At 39.8% G+C, this 17,606-nt stretch overlaps 1 protein-coding gene across 3 annotated transcripts in view; it reads right to left on the bottom strand.

Moving 5' to 3' along the window:
- Positions 1 to 448: 448 nt before the first annotated feature.
- The window catches only part of STON2 (stonin 2), a 72,173-nt gene continuing 55,015 nt past the window's right edge, over positions 449 to 17,606 (bottom strand). For 2 of the 3 annotated variants that reach the window (XM_027732802.2, XM_039390024.1), the window contains exons 5-7: positions 12,114 to 13,949; positions 6,199 to 6,401; positions 449 to 4,921 (exon numbers count right to left, since the gene is read on the bottom strand). In XM_027732802.2, coding sequence (XP_027588603.1) covers positions 4,838 to 4,921; positions 6,199 to 6,401; positions 12,114 to 13,949 — 2,123 coding nt within the window. In that variant the 3' untranslated portion in view covers positions 449 to 4,837. Of the gene's footprint in view, positions 4,922 to 6,198; positions 6,402 to 10,547; positions 10,741 to 12,113; positions 13,950 to 17,606 lie in introns of those variants that run through there. The other variant, XR_005566743.1, reaches the window with a different exon arrangement.

The following is a 17,606-nucleotide window of genomic DNA, read 5'->3' as shown; positions in this document are numbered from 1 at the left end:
AATCTGTAAGTACTTTAGACCATATCCTTATACTTGCTTCGCAAACAGATGTTCTGATCACAGGAAGACACCACCCTTTCAGGTACTCCTGGCTTTAGTGGTCAAAGAACAGAAGAGACCATTGAGCAGAAGCTTCAGTCCTCAATTACTTTGTTTCAGGATGGTTTTGTTCAGATGTTGGAACATCTTCCATATTATGTCAGTACTGTTCCACACACCTGTTACATGGCTCAAGCCCTAGGCCTGCTCCATTTCCTTTGCAGTCTGTCTTTTAATCTGGAGATCAAATTAAATAATCTCTTTACTGTATGGAGTCCCATTACTTCTAATTTATATTGTTCTTTATGCCATTCAAAACATCACCTTTTCCTCTTCTGAATTCAAGGCCTCTGATTTATCAGAATGTACAGCACATATAACTTTCAATTTCACAGTGAAAATGAGGATATGCTGTTTCATCTTAACATTTATTTAAGTTTTCACATAGTTTAAACAAAACAACATCCCATTTCAACTGATAAAATAAAAAGACAAAAAAAAAATAAACCACTTCTACGAAGTTAGCCAGTGTATAGACTTACTTATTTTACAAAACAAAAAGGAAGGAACATGTTACAAAATAATAATCAAGCCAATCAATGTCAATAGTGCAAAGAATGAATTGCAAGTATGAGAGAGAGAGAGGGAGGGACGGTAGGACGGATGGGAGGATGGATGGATGGATGTGTGGGTGGCTGGCTGGCTAAATAAAACAGGAAGCTTAGGAACAGTTGTGCCTGTTACACACAAAATTTTGTGTCTCAGACATGTCATGATGTAGATTTAACTTCAGTGGCAGAAGATGGTAAGTACTTCATCCATAAGTGATCTCTTGTGTGCTGCAAATTCTTGCCCTGGCCAGTTCTGGAGATGAATATAGCTATAAACACCAACTGCTAAGAGTCACTGAAAGGAATTTTTCACTATCTGGAACAAAGGTGACTTATCAAGGGCTTGATTACTGCACTCAAGGGCCAAGGAATTACTGAAAATTTTATGCAGGCAACAGAGTAAGTACCTCCAGGCTGAACTTTGTACACCTTTTCCTTTGCTGTTTTACATGCAATTGCTCTCTATCCTGGAAGGTCAATGTTCAAGAGGGACTTTTAGCAGCTACTAAATAATGTGGACAGAGAGACCAACAGGTCTTATTGATTAAATATGTCAGCCAGTAACCCACCAGAAAACGAAAATTATTTATGCAATGTTTCTGATGATACAGTTATATCTGTCTCCTTCATAGGATAACTAAATTTGAGTCTAAATAAAAACTAGAACAAAAATAACAGAAGTCAGTTATAGTATTTATCATCTGAATTTACACATTTTCCTTTTCTAGCAGAGTGTCCATAGTTAATAAATGCAAGAGGCGTTAACTAAAATACACTCAGCTGCCTGGAGATGTTGTTCATCTTTACCTCTTGTGATCAAAGATACTTTATTTTTCTAGGCAAAATCCCATACAATAGCTCAAGTCTTACCACAGTACAAAAATTAAACAAAACAATAATAAGAAATAGAAAGAGGGCTGAAAATAAGAATATCTTCAGGGAGTAAATGTATGCTTACCTTGAAGGCACATTTCCTGCATGGAGTGTCTGAGTACTACAAAGCTTTCAAATAAACCAAAGGACAGTGATTGCATTTTTCTCAAAAGAAGTATTAATCTGAAACTAGTCAGAGATTTTTCTGCAAGATTTAAAAAAAAAAAAAAAAAAAAAAAAATCATCCCCACTACAGGCATACCTTATCTCTAAATAATTTCAGCTACTCTCAAAACTCACATAGCTCAGATCTTGTCCCTCACTCCCATCAACAGTCTGTTCAGATTAATACTATACTCATATGGATGAAGAGTATATGGTTCATGTACATAAAGTTCATGCATGACAGTGTCTAACACTGAAAAACTGGCACAGTTTAATCAATAAAGAACAGTGGAAGCCTCATTAAGGGCACTTAGGTTCAAATGCTCGGTGCTTGTAATGGTGCTGAACTGGTGACACCAACGCTAGATTTTCTAAAGATTTTGGTTGTGAGTGTTTTTTTGAAAAATCAGACAACTAACTCCTCTCCTTTAACAGGAAATAAAGTCTTTTGAAACTCTGTCTGAGGTATTCATGCTAAACTCTTGAAAACTCAGTGGGAGGAACATCCAAAAAACGCTCTTTGGAGATCAGAATGGATTAAAATGACTTTCATATAAACCAGAACACTTTTCCAGTTTTGCCTGCTTAGCTCCATGAGGATTGGAAGAGATACTTCAGTGTACAACTAACTACAAAAGAAAGATTAAATTCAGGTCCATACTCTTTCTTTCATTCATTGATTCTGAATTTAAGAAAAAGAATCAATGATAAACTGGTAGAAAAATTAAGTAAATCCAGAAACCTCCAATATGTTTATCTTTCAGTTTCTGGGGCATGAAGTATTCTGTGGCTGAAATATGACAGAGGCTGAATGGCTTAAGAATTCAACAGAGATGGAAAATGATATTCCTTTTATTTTCTTCCCTCTTTAAGGAGTACAACATAAATTTATTTGCATTACCTATCTGTGTGTCCATGGGCTGGGGGGCAATAGGCAAAAATTAAGACATTGAGCCTACTGGTCAGAGTAGGAAATCTCCCAACCATTTCTTTCACAAAACATTCTCACACTTCCTCAGTAACGTCTCAGCACTCCTTCAGCTTGGTTTTCTTGGATTTCTTGCTGATGGGATTTCAGAAACTGTACACTAGGAGCTGTAGTGAAAAACAGGAAAAATACCCAGAAGTTCTTTGACTGCCTTTGAACAGAAGAATGAATTTTTTAGAGAGGAGTTGCCATGCAACTCATCACAGCCAGTCTGTAACAGAGCTGACAATCAGTCACAAATTCAGCCCCATGCTCTTGGGGCTGAATCATTTAATAATATCAGTAATTTTAATCCACTGATCTCAAAATTCCTCATAAAAATTAATAGCATTCTTCCATTTACAGAAGGATGTTGCAAATGCTTAGTACTAACTGGTGTGCTCTGAGGAGCTCCCTGGGCTCGAATAGGGCCACCTGCAACAGAGTATCACATGGTTATTAAGAAGTCCTAGAAGGACTGAGACTTTACATATTTACAGTGGTGTACCTGTGTTAAGTATGTATCACTAGGATGATACAGGCTTGAAATTTAGGTGCATATAAAAAGGCATTTATAAGTTCCCTATAATTTGTTTTAAATTCTACAACTACCAGTTTCAGACTCAATGTAATTAATCTCCTGTTTTATTTGGGATTTTAACATTGTAGTAATTTTCATAGTAGTCACGGTGAAAGTATTAAATCAAGAGTGTATTAATTTTCTGTTATACTCATTGTAAAATAAAATAAATTTATAAAAAAGCTTTCATTTTAATTCACTATGATTTTAAATTACATTACAAAGGCTTTCCAAATGTGTATTTTAAAGTCAGTAGTAACCTTTCAAAAGACAAATGATTTAATAAATTATTTTTTTACATTTAAAATTACAAGACGAAATATTACACAAGCCATAGAAACAACTAAAAATGGGTACTTTTAACACTGTTTTCTCTGAAAATATATGTGAGTGATTCATGTCTTCTGCATTTTTATTTAGAAAGAAGTTTTAAGACTTGCTGTTACTTCCAGACAAAGTGGGGATTAAAACAAATCTCCGTAATAGAAGCGTGTTGTTATTTTTTCTAAAAGATTTTGAGGCCCAGTTAATGGGAGTATTATGAAGATACAATTACTTATACTGTAGGTTCAAGAAAGAACATGAAAATAATATTGTGCTGCATGGACTTCCAAGGATTTTCAGGAAAGCAAACAACATTGTCTCTGAAAGTAATTGTGTTATGTCATTTTCAATAACCACCCACCTTACCCATCCAAGAAAATATATAACCCCCCCCCAAACCCAAAACTAACCCCCCATGTTTTTCCCTTAAATATCTTTCTAGGCAGGAATGATCTAATTTTAGCAAAGTCTTTCCTGTATCTCCTCTATTACAACACACATTCCCTGTTGCTAGCAGCCATAACCACGTTCAGTCAAGATATCAGAACAGCTCAGAATAAAAAAATAAAATTTTCAAGAAATCGCAGAGGCTTTCTTGTAACTTGTGCAGACCCCATGAAAATGTGCACAATGACGTCATTTGGGGGGATGAGACAGGAAGGGGTGAACAGAAGAACAGCTACATAATTGTCTGTCCTGTCTGTAGTTCGTCAGCTTAAATGTAGAGATCATTCTCTATGTTTATGTTGCAGAGTGTGTTGATTCTCCAGAATGATGCTCAGGGTTTTCACTCTGTTGACCACTTCGAAAAGGAGATTTTATATAATTTTTCACTTGATGTTACCTGGATTTTATTTTGGCAGTTCAGAAGGAAGTGAGCAAATGGTCAATGACCAAACCAAAAGGCATATAAATAAAATGCTTAATGTAGGAGGGTAAGATTGTAAGTGAGATAAAGGCTGCTTTCTGGCTGTGATGGTTGCCAGACCATACTTGAGTGCAGAACCTAGATGGTGAAGAGGCAGAAAAGGCAGGCTTGACTCTACAACTGTACTTGTATCCTTCCAGAAAAAGCCCAAGGGTCTGCTCCAAACAAACCGCTGATGAGCTTCTTCTCAAAGTATGGATCATCACACAGCAAAAAATAATACTCTTCAGAGTATTATTTTAAAAGTAGTACTCTATAATTTAACAGAAAAATACCCAAACCCTGCAAGTCCTTTCTTTCAGGTCTGTTAATTTGACCACCCCTCTTGGGACTTGCAGACTGATCTTCCTTCACTGCGTAGCACATTCATTGACATTTGCTGTATTTTCTCCCTTCAGATCCTCATTCAAGTTTTTTTTCTGCTCTATTTCAACCTGGCAGAAGAAAAAGAGGGAGAACATTTGTAATGAGAAAGGAAAACAAAAGAGTCAAAAAATCTTCCTCAGTGGCGGTTTGTGTCCTGCTCAGGTGAACTGAGAGTTGTGAAGAAAAATAGACTGAAAATCAAGGAAAGTTGGATTTTATTTACTATAAATATTTTAAATCTAATCCAAGCAGTTCTACAGTTCAACAGTGTCATGAAATCATTTCCAGAAGAGATAATGCATGCAGAGAACTGGTATCACATGATTTTTTATTCATTATCGTTCCCAGATGTACTCTGAATCCAAACCCAGAACCAAATCTGCAAATGATAAGTGGCCTCCTAAGTGACAGCAGAAAACCAGCCTAAATTTTAAACTCTGCAAAGACTGATGTATAAAGCAAAAGATTAATTTTCTAGAAGATCTTGAGTTGGAAGGGACCCATAAGGATCATCAAATGTTCCTTGAGGCACTGCCTAACACCAACCCAAACATCAGCACCCTCCCTGCTGTTCTCGGGTTCAGAGGTGCTTTGGCTTAGAGATACCAATTTGTATTGATACAGGGCCAAGGGTATCTATATTTGAGTCCTAAATTTCTACATCTCTGAAAACTCAGGAATAATCCACTATTTAATTCTTAAAAGGGATACTTAGGAAGATCAAATACCATATCCAGGGAATTTAAGAGACTATTAAAAATGTAATTACAATTACCAGTAAAAATATTTGCCATGAGGATCTTTTCAGACTCTCTCATCATTGCTCTTAAAGAAGGCAGGTAGGATTCCAATTTCTCTTCTGAGTATTCAGCTAACATGCAAATTTACTGAGATTCTTGGCAGGTATATACATAGTGTACTTTCCCATCTGCTCCTCTCTTTAGGGCAGGCATGAGGAAGAAATATTTAAGCAGAGAAATAATGTGATCCTTTTGTCTGCTGTAGGACTCCCACTGTAGCACTCTCACTGGAGGTGCTATGAAGAGCAGCAAAACTCCCTGTTCACACTTGTACCATATCAGCTAATCCCCAGCAGCTGGCTGTGTGCATGCTTTTTCACAGGCAACTGCAAGCAAATTTATTTCATCTTTGCTGAAGGATAATCCTGCCTGTTTGCCATGAATCAGTAGCACATGGGTGGCACATGGGTAGCTACTGCAGACAGCCTGGCATGTGCCAAATTCCCACCTCATTTGGCCATGGTATTTTATTTGTCTGCTCACACTTTTCAAGACAATGAAAGTATGCAGCGTAACCATGGTCATTGCCACATGCTCAGTTTTACCTTGTAACTGTAGTGTGCTGAATAGTTGACCCACTTCCTCACATCGGTCTTGTCCTCAACAGAGATGGACCGAACAGCAGCTTTGGATGCAGAAGTAGTGGGCATGTCAAATTCCACATCTACATAGCGGACAAAACTGGAAGGCACTTCCCGGTCAGAGCCAAGCTCTAGGTGACAGAAGAAGCAGTGAGGATGGCCAGAAGCTGGAAAAAGAGAGCAAACAGTAATGCAAGTAGCGTTGGATGAATGAGAAAACAACACCTAGGAGAAAGCAGCATCATTAAGCTGCAGGGAACCGAGAATCTCCCCAGGTGAACTAGTTCATAGCAAGTGACAATATCTTACCTGTTTCAATGCTGTTGAATTTACCAAAGTAATTAAACAAAATGGAAAAAGGACTGCCAATCACTCTAGTTTGCTTTCAGTGGGTGAAAATACAAGAAGTAAATCGAGCACAGTAGGGTAAAGGTATTTGTCCTTTTCTGGTTCCTTCATTGTCTGTAACATTGGGGCACCCCTTCTGAAATGTTATGAAATTATAGCAAGGGAAGGAGGGATTTGGAGATATTGCACATGCATTTAAAATTTTTATCCCAATTTTTAGCAAAAGAAAATGTACTGGATAAGCTTAAATAACTTTCCTGGGTTCAAAAAGCAAATCTATGCAAAGCTACAGAATAACTGCTTGTTCCTCACTCTAACCTGTGACATGGTGGCTAATTATTAAAGGTGGCAAGGTGATGTGTTTAGCTCTGTCATCTGTAAAAGATAACCTTTGTTATTATTTTTCTTCTTTGGTTTGCTGGACAGCAGTTATGTTTAAAAACCAAAGTAGGGAATTCTAGTCAAGCTAGGTTGGTTTTGTTTCTGACTGCTGCCATCCCTAAGCTCTTGAGCAAGTAATTTAATGTGTGCCTCAGTTTCTCTGTTTGCAAAATGAAGATGAAAGCCTTCAAAGCCACAAAGGGCTTTTTGATTGAAGAGATTCTATTACCTATGTATGTGTAAATGAATGTATAAATAAATGAACAGAATCCTTGTCTGCCACTATTATAGGCTTCAAGATTTCAGGTTACTTGTTCACTGGAAAAGTTCTTCTCCATACAGATCAGCAAGGTGTACAGGACAGAGACAAGGAAGGAGGAAAGTAGGCAGAGTAAAGAGAACTGGGTGGGGAAAGCCCAGAAACTTGCCCTGGGAAGAGCAGGAATACACCTGCTTAGCCCAAAAGTCAGCCTTGTTAAGCTGAAGCTTGAAAAGCAAGATGTGGGATTTTGAGGTATTACTTGTCCCAAAAGGATGAAATTGAACAGTCTTTAGAGGACTTAGGCATTGCAACATCCCATTTGACCTCTGAAATAAAGCCAGAAAAAAACTTCGCTCAATGTAAGTCTGGGCAAGAATTTCATCTAGAGTCAGCCTCATATTTCAAAACAGTCTAGACAGAGTTTCCTCACCACTAGAAGGTGCTCTCTGGTACTACATTATGAAGATGCCTAAAAATGGGTCATTCCTGATTCAAAAAATCTGTGTTCAGCACTCAGTACTGGCAACCAGTTCCCAGTCTCAGGATCTCCATCCATTCGTATCTCTTTCCTCACCCTGTGCCACTCTGAGCAGAATCTTCATTGTAATCCTTTCTGCTCATCTGCTTTGCCATGATTTCCCTCTCCCTTAGTTTGCCAGGGGTTGCTCCCTCCTTCAGACTGGAGACCCAGCAGCCCAGGAGAAGCAGCTCTGTGCTCCAGCACAAGCCCCATCCACAGCTACAAAATGTTAGGCTTGTGCTGCTACACTCCCGATCTGGTATGTGTTCAGATGCTTTGGGGTGGGTATGTGTGAAGGTAACACTGGGAAGTGTTAAACTGGGCTTAAGCACACTGCATGACAGGCGCTTTGGAGATCTGAGCTTTTAAACTCTTTGTAATTTCAACTGGACACATGGAATCAGTGACCTATTTTAACATACCTAATGTGGATATCCATAGGCTCAAAAAAAGGGGGAAAATAAGGAGGGGAAAACAAAGAGGGAAAAAAGGTAACCCCCCCCCCCCAAATGCAATTAACAAGGTAATTTTTCAATAATTTAATTTCTTCTAGAAGGAGAGCCCATTAACAGAAAAGACCATGCACAGCAGTCAAAAAATATGGAAATTATTAATTTAAACCAGCTCAGCATGGTAGACAACAAGGTGAACGGATTAAGAAAGCAACTCCTCCACTGAAGCTATTGCAAAATTACTTAGCACATCAGTGTTCTTCAGTGTCCTGGCTGTGAGGCCCACAAGGCACAACCTCTACAGATTTTGTTCAACAGGCTTATTCAGAGTTATTTCTCTAATGGACAGGTACACTTTTCAGTAAAATCAGGAGGAAATCAACACACGGCTTTTGTATGCACATCTTGTTTCCTTGAGCTTCTAACATTTTGTTCTGACAATCAAGGATCTGATAATATAATTCATATATATGCATGTTTTACTGTGATTGGGCGGAATCTTTTCTGAATAACTCAGATGTCCCAACATGTTTGGATTAAAGGATTTAATTTACTTCATAAAGTATACCAGGCAGCATGCCTGGGATACACAGCAAACTAGAGAAAAGTTCAAATCCAGATTCCAAGGCTCTGCATAGAGGATACATCTCTGCTTTGCTGAAAGAGCGTTTTCCCACGATTGAAGACTGTTTAGAAGTTTCCCTAGTATTCTACTGGTGGATTAAAAAAACTCAACATGTGAAACCCAGCCAGCAGCAATTGGAGCTTTGCAAAGTCTGTAAATAGGCTTTCTTTATCAACTCTTTTGATCATTTTGAATATGAAAAGGGCAATAATGTTTAACAAGCCATTTTGGACAGGACTTCAGCAATGTGCTCAGTAGAATCCAATCCATAGTTTTTCCTTAGGTCAAATCACAGTCAGAGTATGCACTGTCCTTCATTGGTCATATGCTTTTCAATGTTCAGTCATAAGCAGATGCTTTGGCTACAAAATAATACAGACAGTGCTGATAACACTGTCACCTAGAGTGAGAGTGCAAAGGGCCCCATCCCATTAGAAAGCACAAAAAGAAAACATTTGGATAAGACAGCAAAGCTGCTGAAATAATTCTTAACAATTTGGGTGCTTAGGATTCCATAACCTGAATACAAGCAGTGAACTTCAGGAGGGACCAGCTCTCCTCCTCAGCGGGGCTGTGGATGGCAGGGCTGATGGTGTCACGGGCCTCACGTCTGCACAGAGCCTGCATCAGTCCTCATTTGGGGAACGGAGGGAAGGAAGAGTTCCAGTTGGCTACCTGGAGACCTCTGGAGTTCCTGGGACTGTGTTTGCAAGCAATGTGTCAGAGCACAAACCGTGGATGAACAAAAGGTCCCTTAATGTGTGCCTACATATGTGCTCCTTTGAGCACGACTGGTACACAGGCACGTGTGCTGGAGGCAATCATGCAGTGCATGTGCCCCAAGTGGTGTGGACAGGTTGTGTGGCCTCTGCTGGCAGGGTGGAGCTACAGGCTGTGGCCACTTGCAGCATTTCCCCCAGCTGCAGTGTGATGCCACTACCTCCCTCCTGCTCTGGAGTCCCAGGCACCAGAGCAGTTCATTAGCAGACCAGACATTTACAGAAGAACCAGAGTGTTCTCAGAGATGAGTGGCAGGTGTCACTAGTTTTATATTTAGTGCTTGAGAACTGCATCATTTATAAGGACTTTGAAAATAGGTGGAGGTGGGTTATTATACGACTTATGGGTACGGCTGGATACAGCCAAAGTTGCCCAAGGCTGGGAGTTAAACCCCACACTAGTATCACATGGTCAGAAGTGTGTGTGGTCCATCAGGCAAATCTAAGAAGGAGTGGGAATCAATGCTTTTGAGTACCACTTATATATACCCCTTTGTTTGCCACATACTTTGAGAAAGGAAACCCGTGGGACGAAGTACCATCAATAAATAGAAATAGTTCATGAAGGGCAAGGTCAAATTTAAACTATACTTAGCCTGTCCTGTCATCACTTTGGGATTCCCTCCTTCTAACATACCTCATGTGTCTTGGCCAAGACAGTGCGTCCAAGGCCCTTCCTTTCCCTGAAATTACATCTGATCTGACCGGAGGAGGGAGGACACTTTCTTCCTCTGAGGATGTAAACAAATATTAAAATACTGTCCTGCGTTCTGCACGGTGACACTGATGGATAGATGCTCTGTGGCAGAGGTCCAACAGCAGCAACAAATCTGTAATGCATTTCCCCCTGTCACAGTGTATATACAATAAAGCCTCACACTGGGAGAGATGGGATCAGGGCAACAAGAGGCACTCCCTCAGAGTAACAATGGGTAAGGAGCATTACCTTGCAGAAGGCAGTAGAGACAGGAGTTTTGCCTCTTCTCCTGGCATGTTACTGCTACTGGCATGTTCTGTGATTGTGTTAAAGTCTGGGGGCTTTAGTTTCCCCAGCTGTAATATCTATATGGTATACTGAGATCTTTGGAGAGAAGATGCCACAGAAGGCCCAATTTCACAGCATCTCATTCCCAGAGCTCCTGCAGATGGCACAGTGAGATTTTTAACAAGCATGTTATTGCTCATAAACAGTCTGAGATTAATTTTTCATGCTATATTTTTCTTGAGTTTCCAAGCTCTGTCTTCTTATGCCCCACACTACAGGAAATATGGAGCCTTCCCTTTTGTCAGTGACATCCCTCCAAATTTGTAACCTATGGTGTAAACTAGTGTCCTTGGACTGAGATGTCATCCAAAAGATTAGGAGACTTGGATCACTGCATTGCTGACACTATAACTCAAACTCAGGAAAAACATATGTCTTTAGAGAGAGCCAAATCTGGTACGACACTGAATTTTCCTCCAGGGAACACTGTATACAGAAACCCTCCTAGTCACCCAGGTGCATTACTACAGCATCCTAAAAAGTGCAGCTCATTTGTAAAAAGCTATTTGAGATCAGAGAAGCCAAGAAGTAGAATTCACTACAAATAAAAATAAACTTGAGTTGTCCACCTTTATTGTGCACCATGGATGAAAGGCAGGAAGTAGAATGACTGGCAGCAATGGCCAAAGGGAAAAGTAGCTTGCCTACATTATTTGAATGTTTAATTATGAACATGTTACTAGAAATAGAAAGATTTGTGGATTTCATATTGGTATTCTCTCTCCAGGTTCAAGTTGAATTGCATGTCTGCACTGATTACAGAAGCATAGCCACAAACTGGTGTTTGGAAATTTCTATTTTTTTAAATGGTTGAGCAATATCTTCTGTTCTCTTACAACCCCCATTCCCGATACTTTATAGGCAGCAATTATGGCATATGCATTGAAATATATAGCATTGTCCCAGTATGCTTGGCAATGCATGGAAGAAATCACATGTGCTGGATGGAATTACAGCAATTTATCTGGCCTTGTCATTCAGCTCCATAGCATAGGATCTTGCCTTTGCAAGTTACCCAAAAAAACCCTGCTTCCAATAGCAGTACTGAGCATACAGTGATGTTTGATGCCTAAGTCTCATAATCATAGAGTCATAGAACCATTTAGGTTGGAAAATACCTTTAAGATCATCAAGTCCAACCATTAACCTAGCATGAACTTAGTCTACCACTAAACCATGTCCCTAAATGCCACATCTACACCTCTTTTAAATACCTCCAAGCAGAGACAGAACATGTATTTTTGCATCTGGAAAACCCAAAACTGTTTTTATCATTAGCTATATTTGTAGGATACATAAAACTATTGCGATGAAGGGTCACATAAATGCTTCAAGCAACTAATTTATGTCCTTTAGTATATTACAGAGGATGCTTTCTCTCTCACCATTTAAACTCACTATTCCCTATCTTCCAAAATACATAACTCCTTTTAGTTTACTCCTGCAGAAATGGTATGCACCACTCACCTGAGTTTTTGTCAGGCAGTCGGTTTATCCTCCATACGATGGAATTAAAGGCGTGCTCATATTTGGCAGTTCCCAAAGTTACTCTCATTACTGGCTCAGAACCAGACAGACCAGTTGATCCGAAAGTGGCTCCCTTGTTCACCTTGGCTTTCAAAGATTTCTCCCCCAGGACACTCTCCCTGCGGAAGTTCTTCACCCACTCACTTGGCACCGGGTAGCGGATCATCACGTTTTCACAAGGGACCTGAGTTAAAGGGTCATGATTGGAAGAGAATCCCGTGGACATCATCAGCCAGCTCTGCACCTCCACCTCAGCACCATTGATGCTGGCAGCTGTCCTCAGAGTAAAAGGCAAAGTTTTCTCAGCAAAGACAGTTCTGAATCGCATCAGTTCAAACCGGCAGGCATCCAAAGGGTTGAACAGGATAATACGGGAGTTATTAAACATATCCTCATCCACACATGAATGGAACTGACAGCTGTATAATTTAATCCACTTAGTGGTAGTAGTGGGCATAATATCCTGCCTTGCAACTATTTCATTCCCTTTGATCAGGATATCATTAAGGCCCAGCCTGCACTCTGCCAGGCCAGAAAGGAAGCTGAGAACATAGATATGGGTCAGCACACAGTGCTGGAGAATCGCACTGTCTCCCTTGGCCAATATGCCATGAAACTCATCCCTGACATCAACAGTGATTTCTTCTTCTTGATAGTTCAGTCCCACTGTGCTCAGATCTGTTGATGAAGCTGGCAAGTTCATCAGTGTGTCTTGCACAGCAGTGATGAAGCTGAGGAAGTCTTCATAATCTGTAGTCCCAAGCTTGATAATTTGCTCTCTCTCTGCTGTGTGTGCAATGGCTGGTTTAGGCTGATACTTCTTTTTCTCCTTGTACGTTGTGCGATCCAACCGCACACTGTGTATCCTTCCATTCTCGTCGTAGTTCTGGAGTTTGCGCTCCGAAATCTCATGATTGATTTCCAGTTTGAGTTCCCGGAAAGGTTTCTCTAGCCCCTTCTCATAAAAAAGCTGTATACATCCACTGTTGGTCAGCTTGACATATATTGGTCCCCAGTGCCTGGATGACATAATATTCTTCTTCTCTGGGATCCTGAGCATCATTGGCCATCCATCCTTTGGCTGAGCTGGCGCCAGGTTAAATAAAGCTGCATCCAGATCATATGGCATCATGGGGTCATCATCAGGCAAAGTAGAACTGCTCACATGATCTGGGTCTCCAATCTGGAGTTGTTTGAGCTGCTCTACAGCATCTGTGTGGGTTAGACTTTTGTTTGCCTCATGGAAACTGATGGTATCAGGCTCTTGATGGAGAATAATGAGAGAGTCTCTTTGGCTTTTGCCTGGAGCACTGGAGAGAGAAGAGCTTTTGGAACGCCTCTCTCGCTCCTCAAAGAAGGAGCTGAATGGATTGATGGGTGAGGGTTGGACATCTCGGAGAGATTCATCCAGAAAGGGATTAGTAGCACTCCATGGTGGTGTTTCAACAGAAGGCAACTTGGTTAGGGAGGAGAGATCTAGTTTTTGAATTTTAGAGAGGTCCCCCAATGTGCTTTTAGGACGTTCTCTTTTCTTCAAGGATGTAGTGAGGTTAAAGTTAACATCTGGAGCCTGTGTTTCTGCAGACGGGGTATTTGTTTTCAAGGGAGAAAGGTTCTGCGGTGAAAAACTGACTTCATTGTCATCAAAAGTCACCCAGCTGGGAAAGCGGACTGTCGTTGGGGTAGACGAATGCCCATTCACAGAGGTGTTGTTCAGCTGCCAGTTGACAGCCTCCATATCTATCTCTTCATCTTCCTGGAGAGACGAGGAATTGTCTTTAAAAAAAGAGGGGAGGGGGGTTAATTTCAGCTAATTATTCTGAAGTTACCTACTTCTCTCCGCAAAAAGAAAACCACAGTCTGCACAAATCTGTCTGCATGCTCATGGAAGGCCTATTCATCTGTTGGGCATGAATAAGATAGTCAAAAAAAATGCTGAAGAGTTTGACAAGAATTAATGAAGAAATAGATAGTTGAACACAGAAAAGGAATCCAGGAAGAAATGAGACAGGAATGACAGCAATGATTGTATTGATCTCATCCCAATGTAACAACCTAAAGGAGAAAATTAGTCCATATGTTGTGGTGGTTTTTTAAAACTTCCCTCTCTAAATTTTCAGGATGAATTTCTTCTCTACAGTTATATTCTGCTGTTTGCCTGTAGTGTTCCCTCACTCTTGTCATAATTTTTTCCCTTTTCTGACCCTATACCCTTTGCTCTATAGAAGAATCCAGTAGGAAGAGGAATGAACATTGAGGAAAAGCACTTCTCCAATCTGTCCCCACATACTTGTCTGTGCATTTGATGTTACCACAAAAGCACACAGGGATATGGTGAAGGCACCATAAAAGGTGCCTAGCTGGGATTTTTGCCCAGATTTTGTTCCGTAAGGAAACTCTTTGGCCTACCCAGTGAAAAAGAGTCTGACAGTCCTTGGATGTCTCTGAAACATCTCTCGGAGAAGCTGTGATCTACGGATGTACGTTAGGATAAGGAAAAACTTAATTTTGACTTGTGGAAGCTCTCCTCATCCTCTGTCAGAACATGGTACCTTTGACTGCTGTGTTCATAGTCTCAGGCTCTGCCAAGACACTTTGTAGAAGCCTGCATCACACTGTGCTATTTCAGTCCCAGCTCTTCTGCAGGAAATTGCTGCAGTGGTTAATAAAGTGTTTTCCAATAGGAGCACAATTTCTCAGAGTTCAGAAATTAAATGATTTTCTTCCCATTTTCTTCCCACTGTCTAATGAATCAGTGCTCCTAAAAATGAGCAGCCAGCATGAAATTATACTCTGTAGCTGCACCACAGGTTTGCACTACATAATACAGCAGTGTCCTTTTTGCTTCTCCTAGACATAGAGATTCCATGTTTTACATAAGTCACTGTTCTTCAGTACAAGCAAAAAAAGTAAGTGTAAAATACAGCACTTTGGTATGGTTGTAAACCTGTGATTTGAGCATATTTTACAATATCAAAAACAACAAGAAACTATTTAAGTCATTATTTAAATTGCCACCGGTTCCCAAAAAAGATGAGTTTGATTTCCATTCTGCCTCAACCATAATAATAATTACTTGCCATTTAAATTACCACTTAGAATATGAAACAGGGAATATTCATGCTAGCCAAAGTTCTACCATAAGCTCATTATAATGTCTTGGGTAACTTGGCATTCTGGGTCTCTGATTTCAGCTATATGTAACTTTACCCAACCTTATGATCTAAGAACAAAACACATCATGCAAGTTCAAAGGGTTACTACATTTGAGAATTATATATGATGCAGAATGATACCAATTTGTTTTTCAATAACACAAAGCAGTAAGAAGAATAGATAGCTTTTACAGACTACCCAGGCATTGCAAAGTGTATTTGAAAAGAAGTGCTCTATCTCAGTTTCTCAGATTTTCTTCTCTACCCTGCCATCTCACCCCCAGCTTTGCACAGTGCCTGTCTTTATCCCTTGCTACTGGTCACACCACTGGGTACAGTGGGGAATTCTTTAAGTCTTGCCACAAGGTTATAAATAGATTTGTGAGGCAAAAAACCCCAAGCCAACAGGCTATTATCCACAACCACACCCTGAGGGAGAAAGTAATAAAAAACCCACCAAGAATAATCTGATGTTCTGATCCTCAGTCCACACCAATATGTTGTCTCATGCCTTTCCAGGACTTTGGTCACCAAGCAAGTAGGCCTTCAAGCAAAGCAAAGGTAACGAAAATATGTGTGTCTCTGGTTTTATAATATTTCTGTGAAAACCCTGCCCATTTCTTTTAGGACTTCTAAAACTCCTGTGTTTATAAGATCAGGGTTGCTTAAGGGCGGACCATCCCTTCTCTGCCTGCAATTATAATTTTCCCCTTTCCTGTATCTTAACTTTTGAACTGCAGAAACTAAATGTGATTCCACAAAGAAAGTATTAACAGCCCTGGTAAGTCCGAGAGGCAGATGAGAAGACCTCCTTGAGAGTCCATGTGAAAACCATACAGAAATCACTTGAAAAATTTCTTTCTAAACTGAAGAAGTTTTATAAGATGCATTGCTTTTTTTTGGATCCAGATGACCAGAAATATAGTAGAAACATTAACAAAAAATGGTTTCATATAGGTAATATTACCTATACATAATTTTATTTGCTAGAAAAAAACCAATAAACTGTTATTTAATTTGATACGTGGAAAGGTTAAATCTGGGAAGTGAAATAATCTTTCTTTCCTAAACTAAAATCAAAAGTACATTCTTCTGCTGCCAAAGAACTATATGATTGGGTTTACAAATGTTTGAAGAATACAGAGGTGGTTCTAGAAAATACAGGTTTTTAGCTTTCTCTATAAGAGAATGACTAAGCAGGGACGATAAAAATACCAATATGCTAATGCAGCTAAGCATCCAAAGAAAGTTACTGAGAACTAAATGAAATAGTGTGTGTATCTCAAGAGAAATATTGGCACCTCTGCTGCAAAGACAAATACAGCATGGTTAAAAATCTTGATATTGTTAGAGGATGGCTTAGACAACAACTTCAGTTTTTTCCCTTCTTGACTTTTGATGTGTTCCTGAACATGGGTGATAAAGTTTAAAATACACAAGTCTTTCAATTTGGCAGCACCCCAGAGGCTCTGGGAGAGGACACTTAAGGAAGTGACTCCCTAGGTGAATTTCTTGCTTTCACACCTGTTTTCAAAATTCCTTTCTATAAAAAAATCAAAATGTGTAGATGTGGCACTTAAGGACATGGTTTAGAGGATGACTTGGCAGTGTTAGATTAATGGTTGGAATTGATGATCTTAGAGGTCTTTTCCAACCTCAACAATCCTGTTATTCTAAGAGGATAACTAGCTGATGGAGTGTGGACAGTCTTCAACCCAGAGTGACTCCTGATTGATAAAGACTAGGCCTTCATAATGGCGTAAATGATCAAAAGAAAGCATTTGTTTTTTCCTTCTTGACTGACTTTGCTTTCATAAGAAAATCACTTTGATAGTGATATTTGCAAAAATAAAATCTTTTAATTGCCTGACCTTGCCAGATTCCAACCTGACAGTTAGCTCCAGTCAACAAAATACAGGAGCAGATTTACCAAGGAGGTGAGGGGCACAGTAACTCGGACTCCTTTTCCAGTGACACCAGCAATGTGAACTCTGGGGTGAGCAGCCTCAGGCTGCCCACACAACTATGCATCTCTGCATTTGTCCTCCCATGTAAGTGGTGCTGCAATCAGCACTGGCTGTACCTTACTGCATACATGCCTGAACTGCATTACCAGGCCATTAAATATTTTGGACACTTAATCCCCAGTCAACAATAAAATGCCAACCAGCTTCGTAAGTTTATTTTTCATCCACAGACCTCTTAAAGTTTTGTTGGCTTCTCAAGTGTTCAAAAATGGCTAATCATTTCAGTATGGTAAACTGGAAAACAGAATTGT

This window comes from Pipra filicauda, unplaced genomic scaffold (genome assembly GCF_003945595.2).
Source record: "Pipra filicauda isolate LSUMZ 115617 unplaced genomic scaffold, ASM394559v2 scaffold79_size2787110_pilon, whole genome shotgun sequence".
NCBI classification, from domain to species: Eukaryota; Metazoa; Chordata; class Aves; order Passeriformes; family Pipridae; genus Pipra; species Pipra filicauda.
This window is presented reverse-complemented; position numbering and strand designations above follow the sequence as displayed.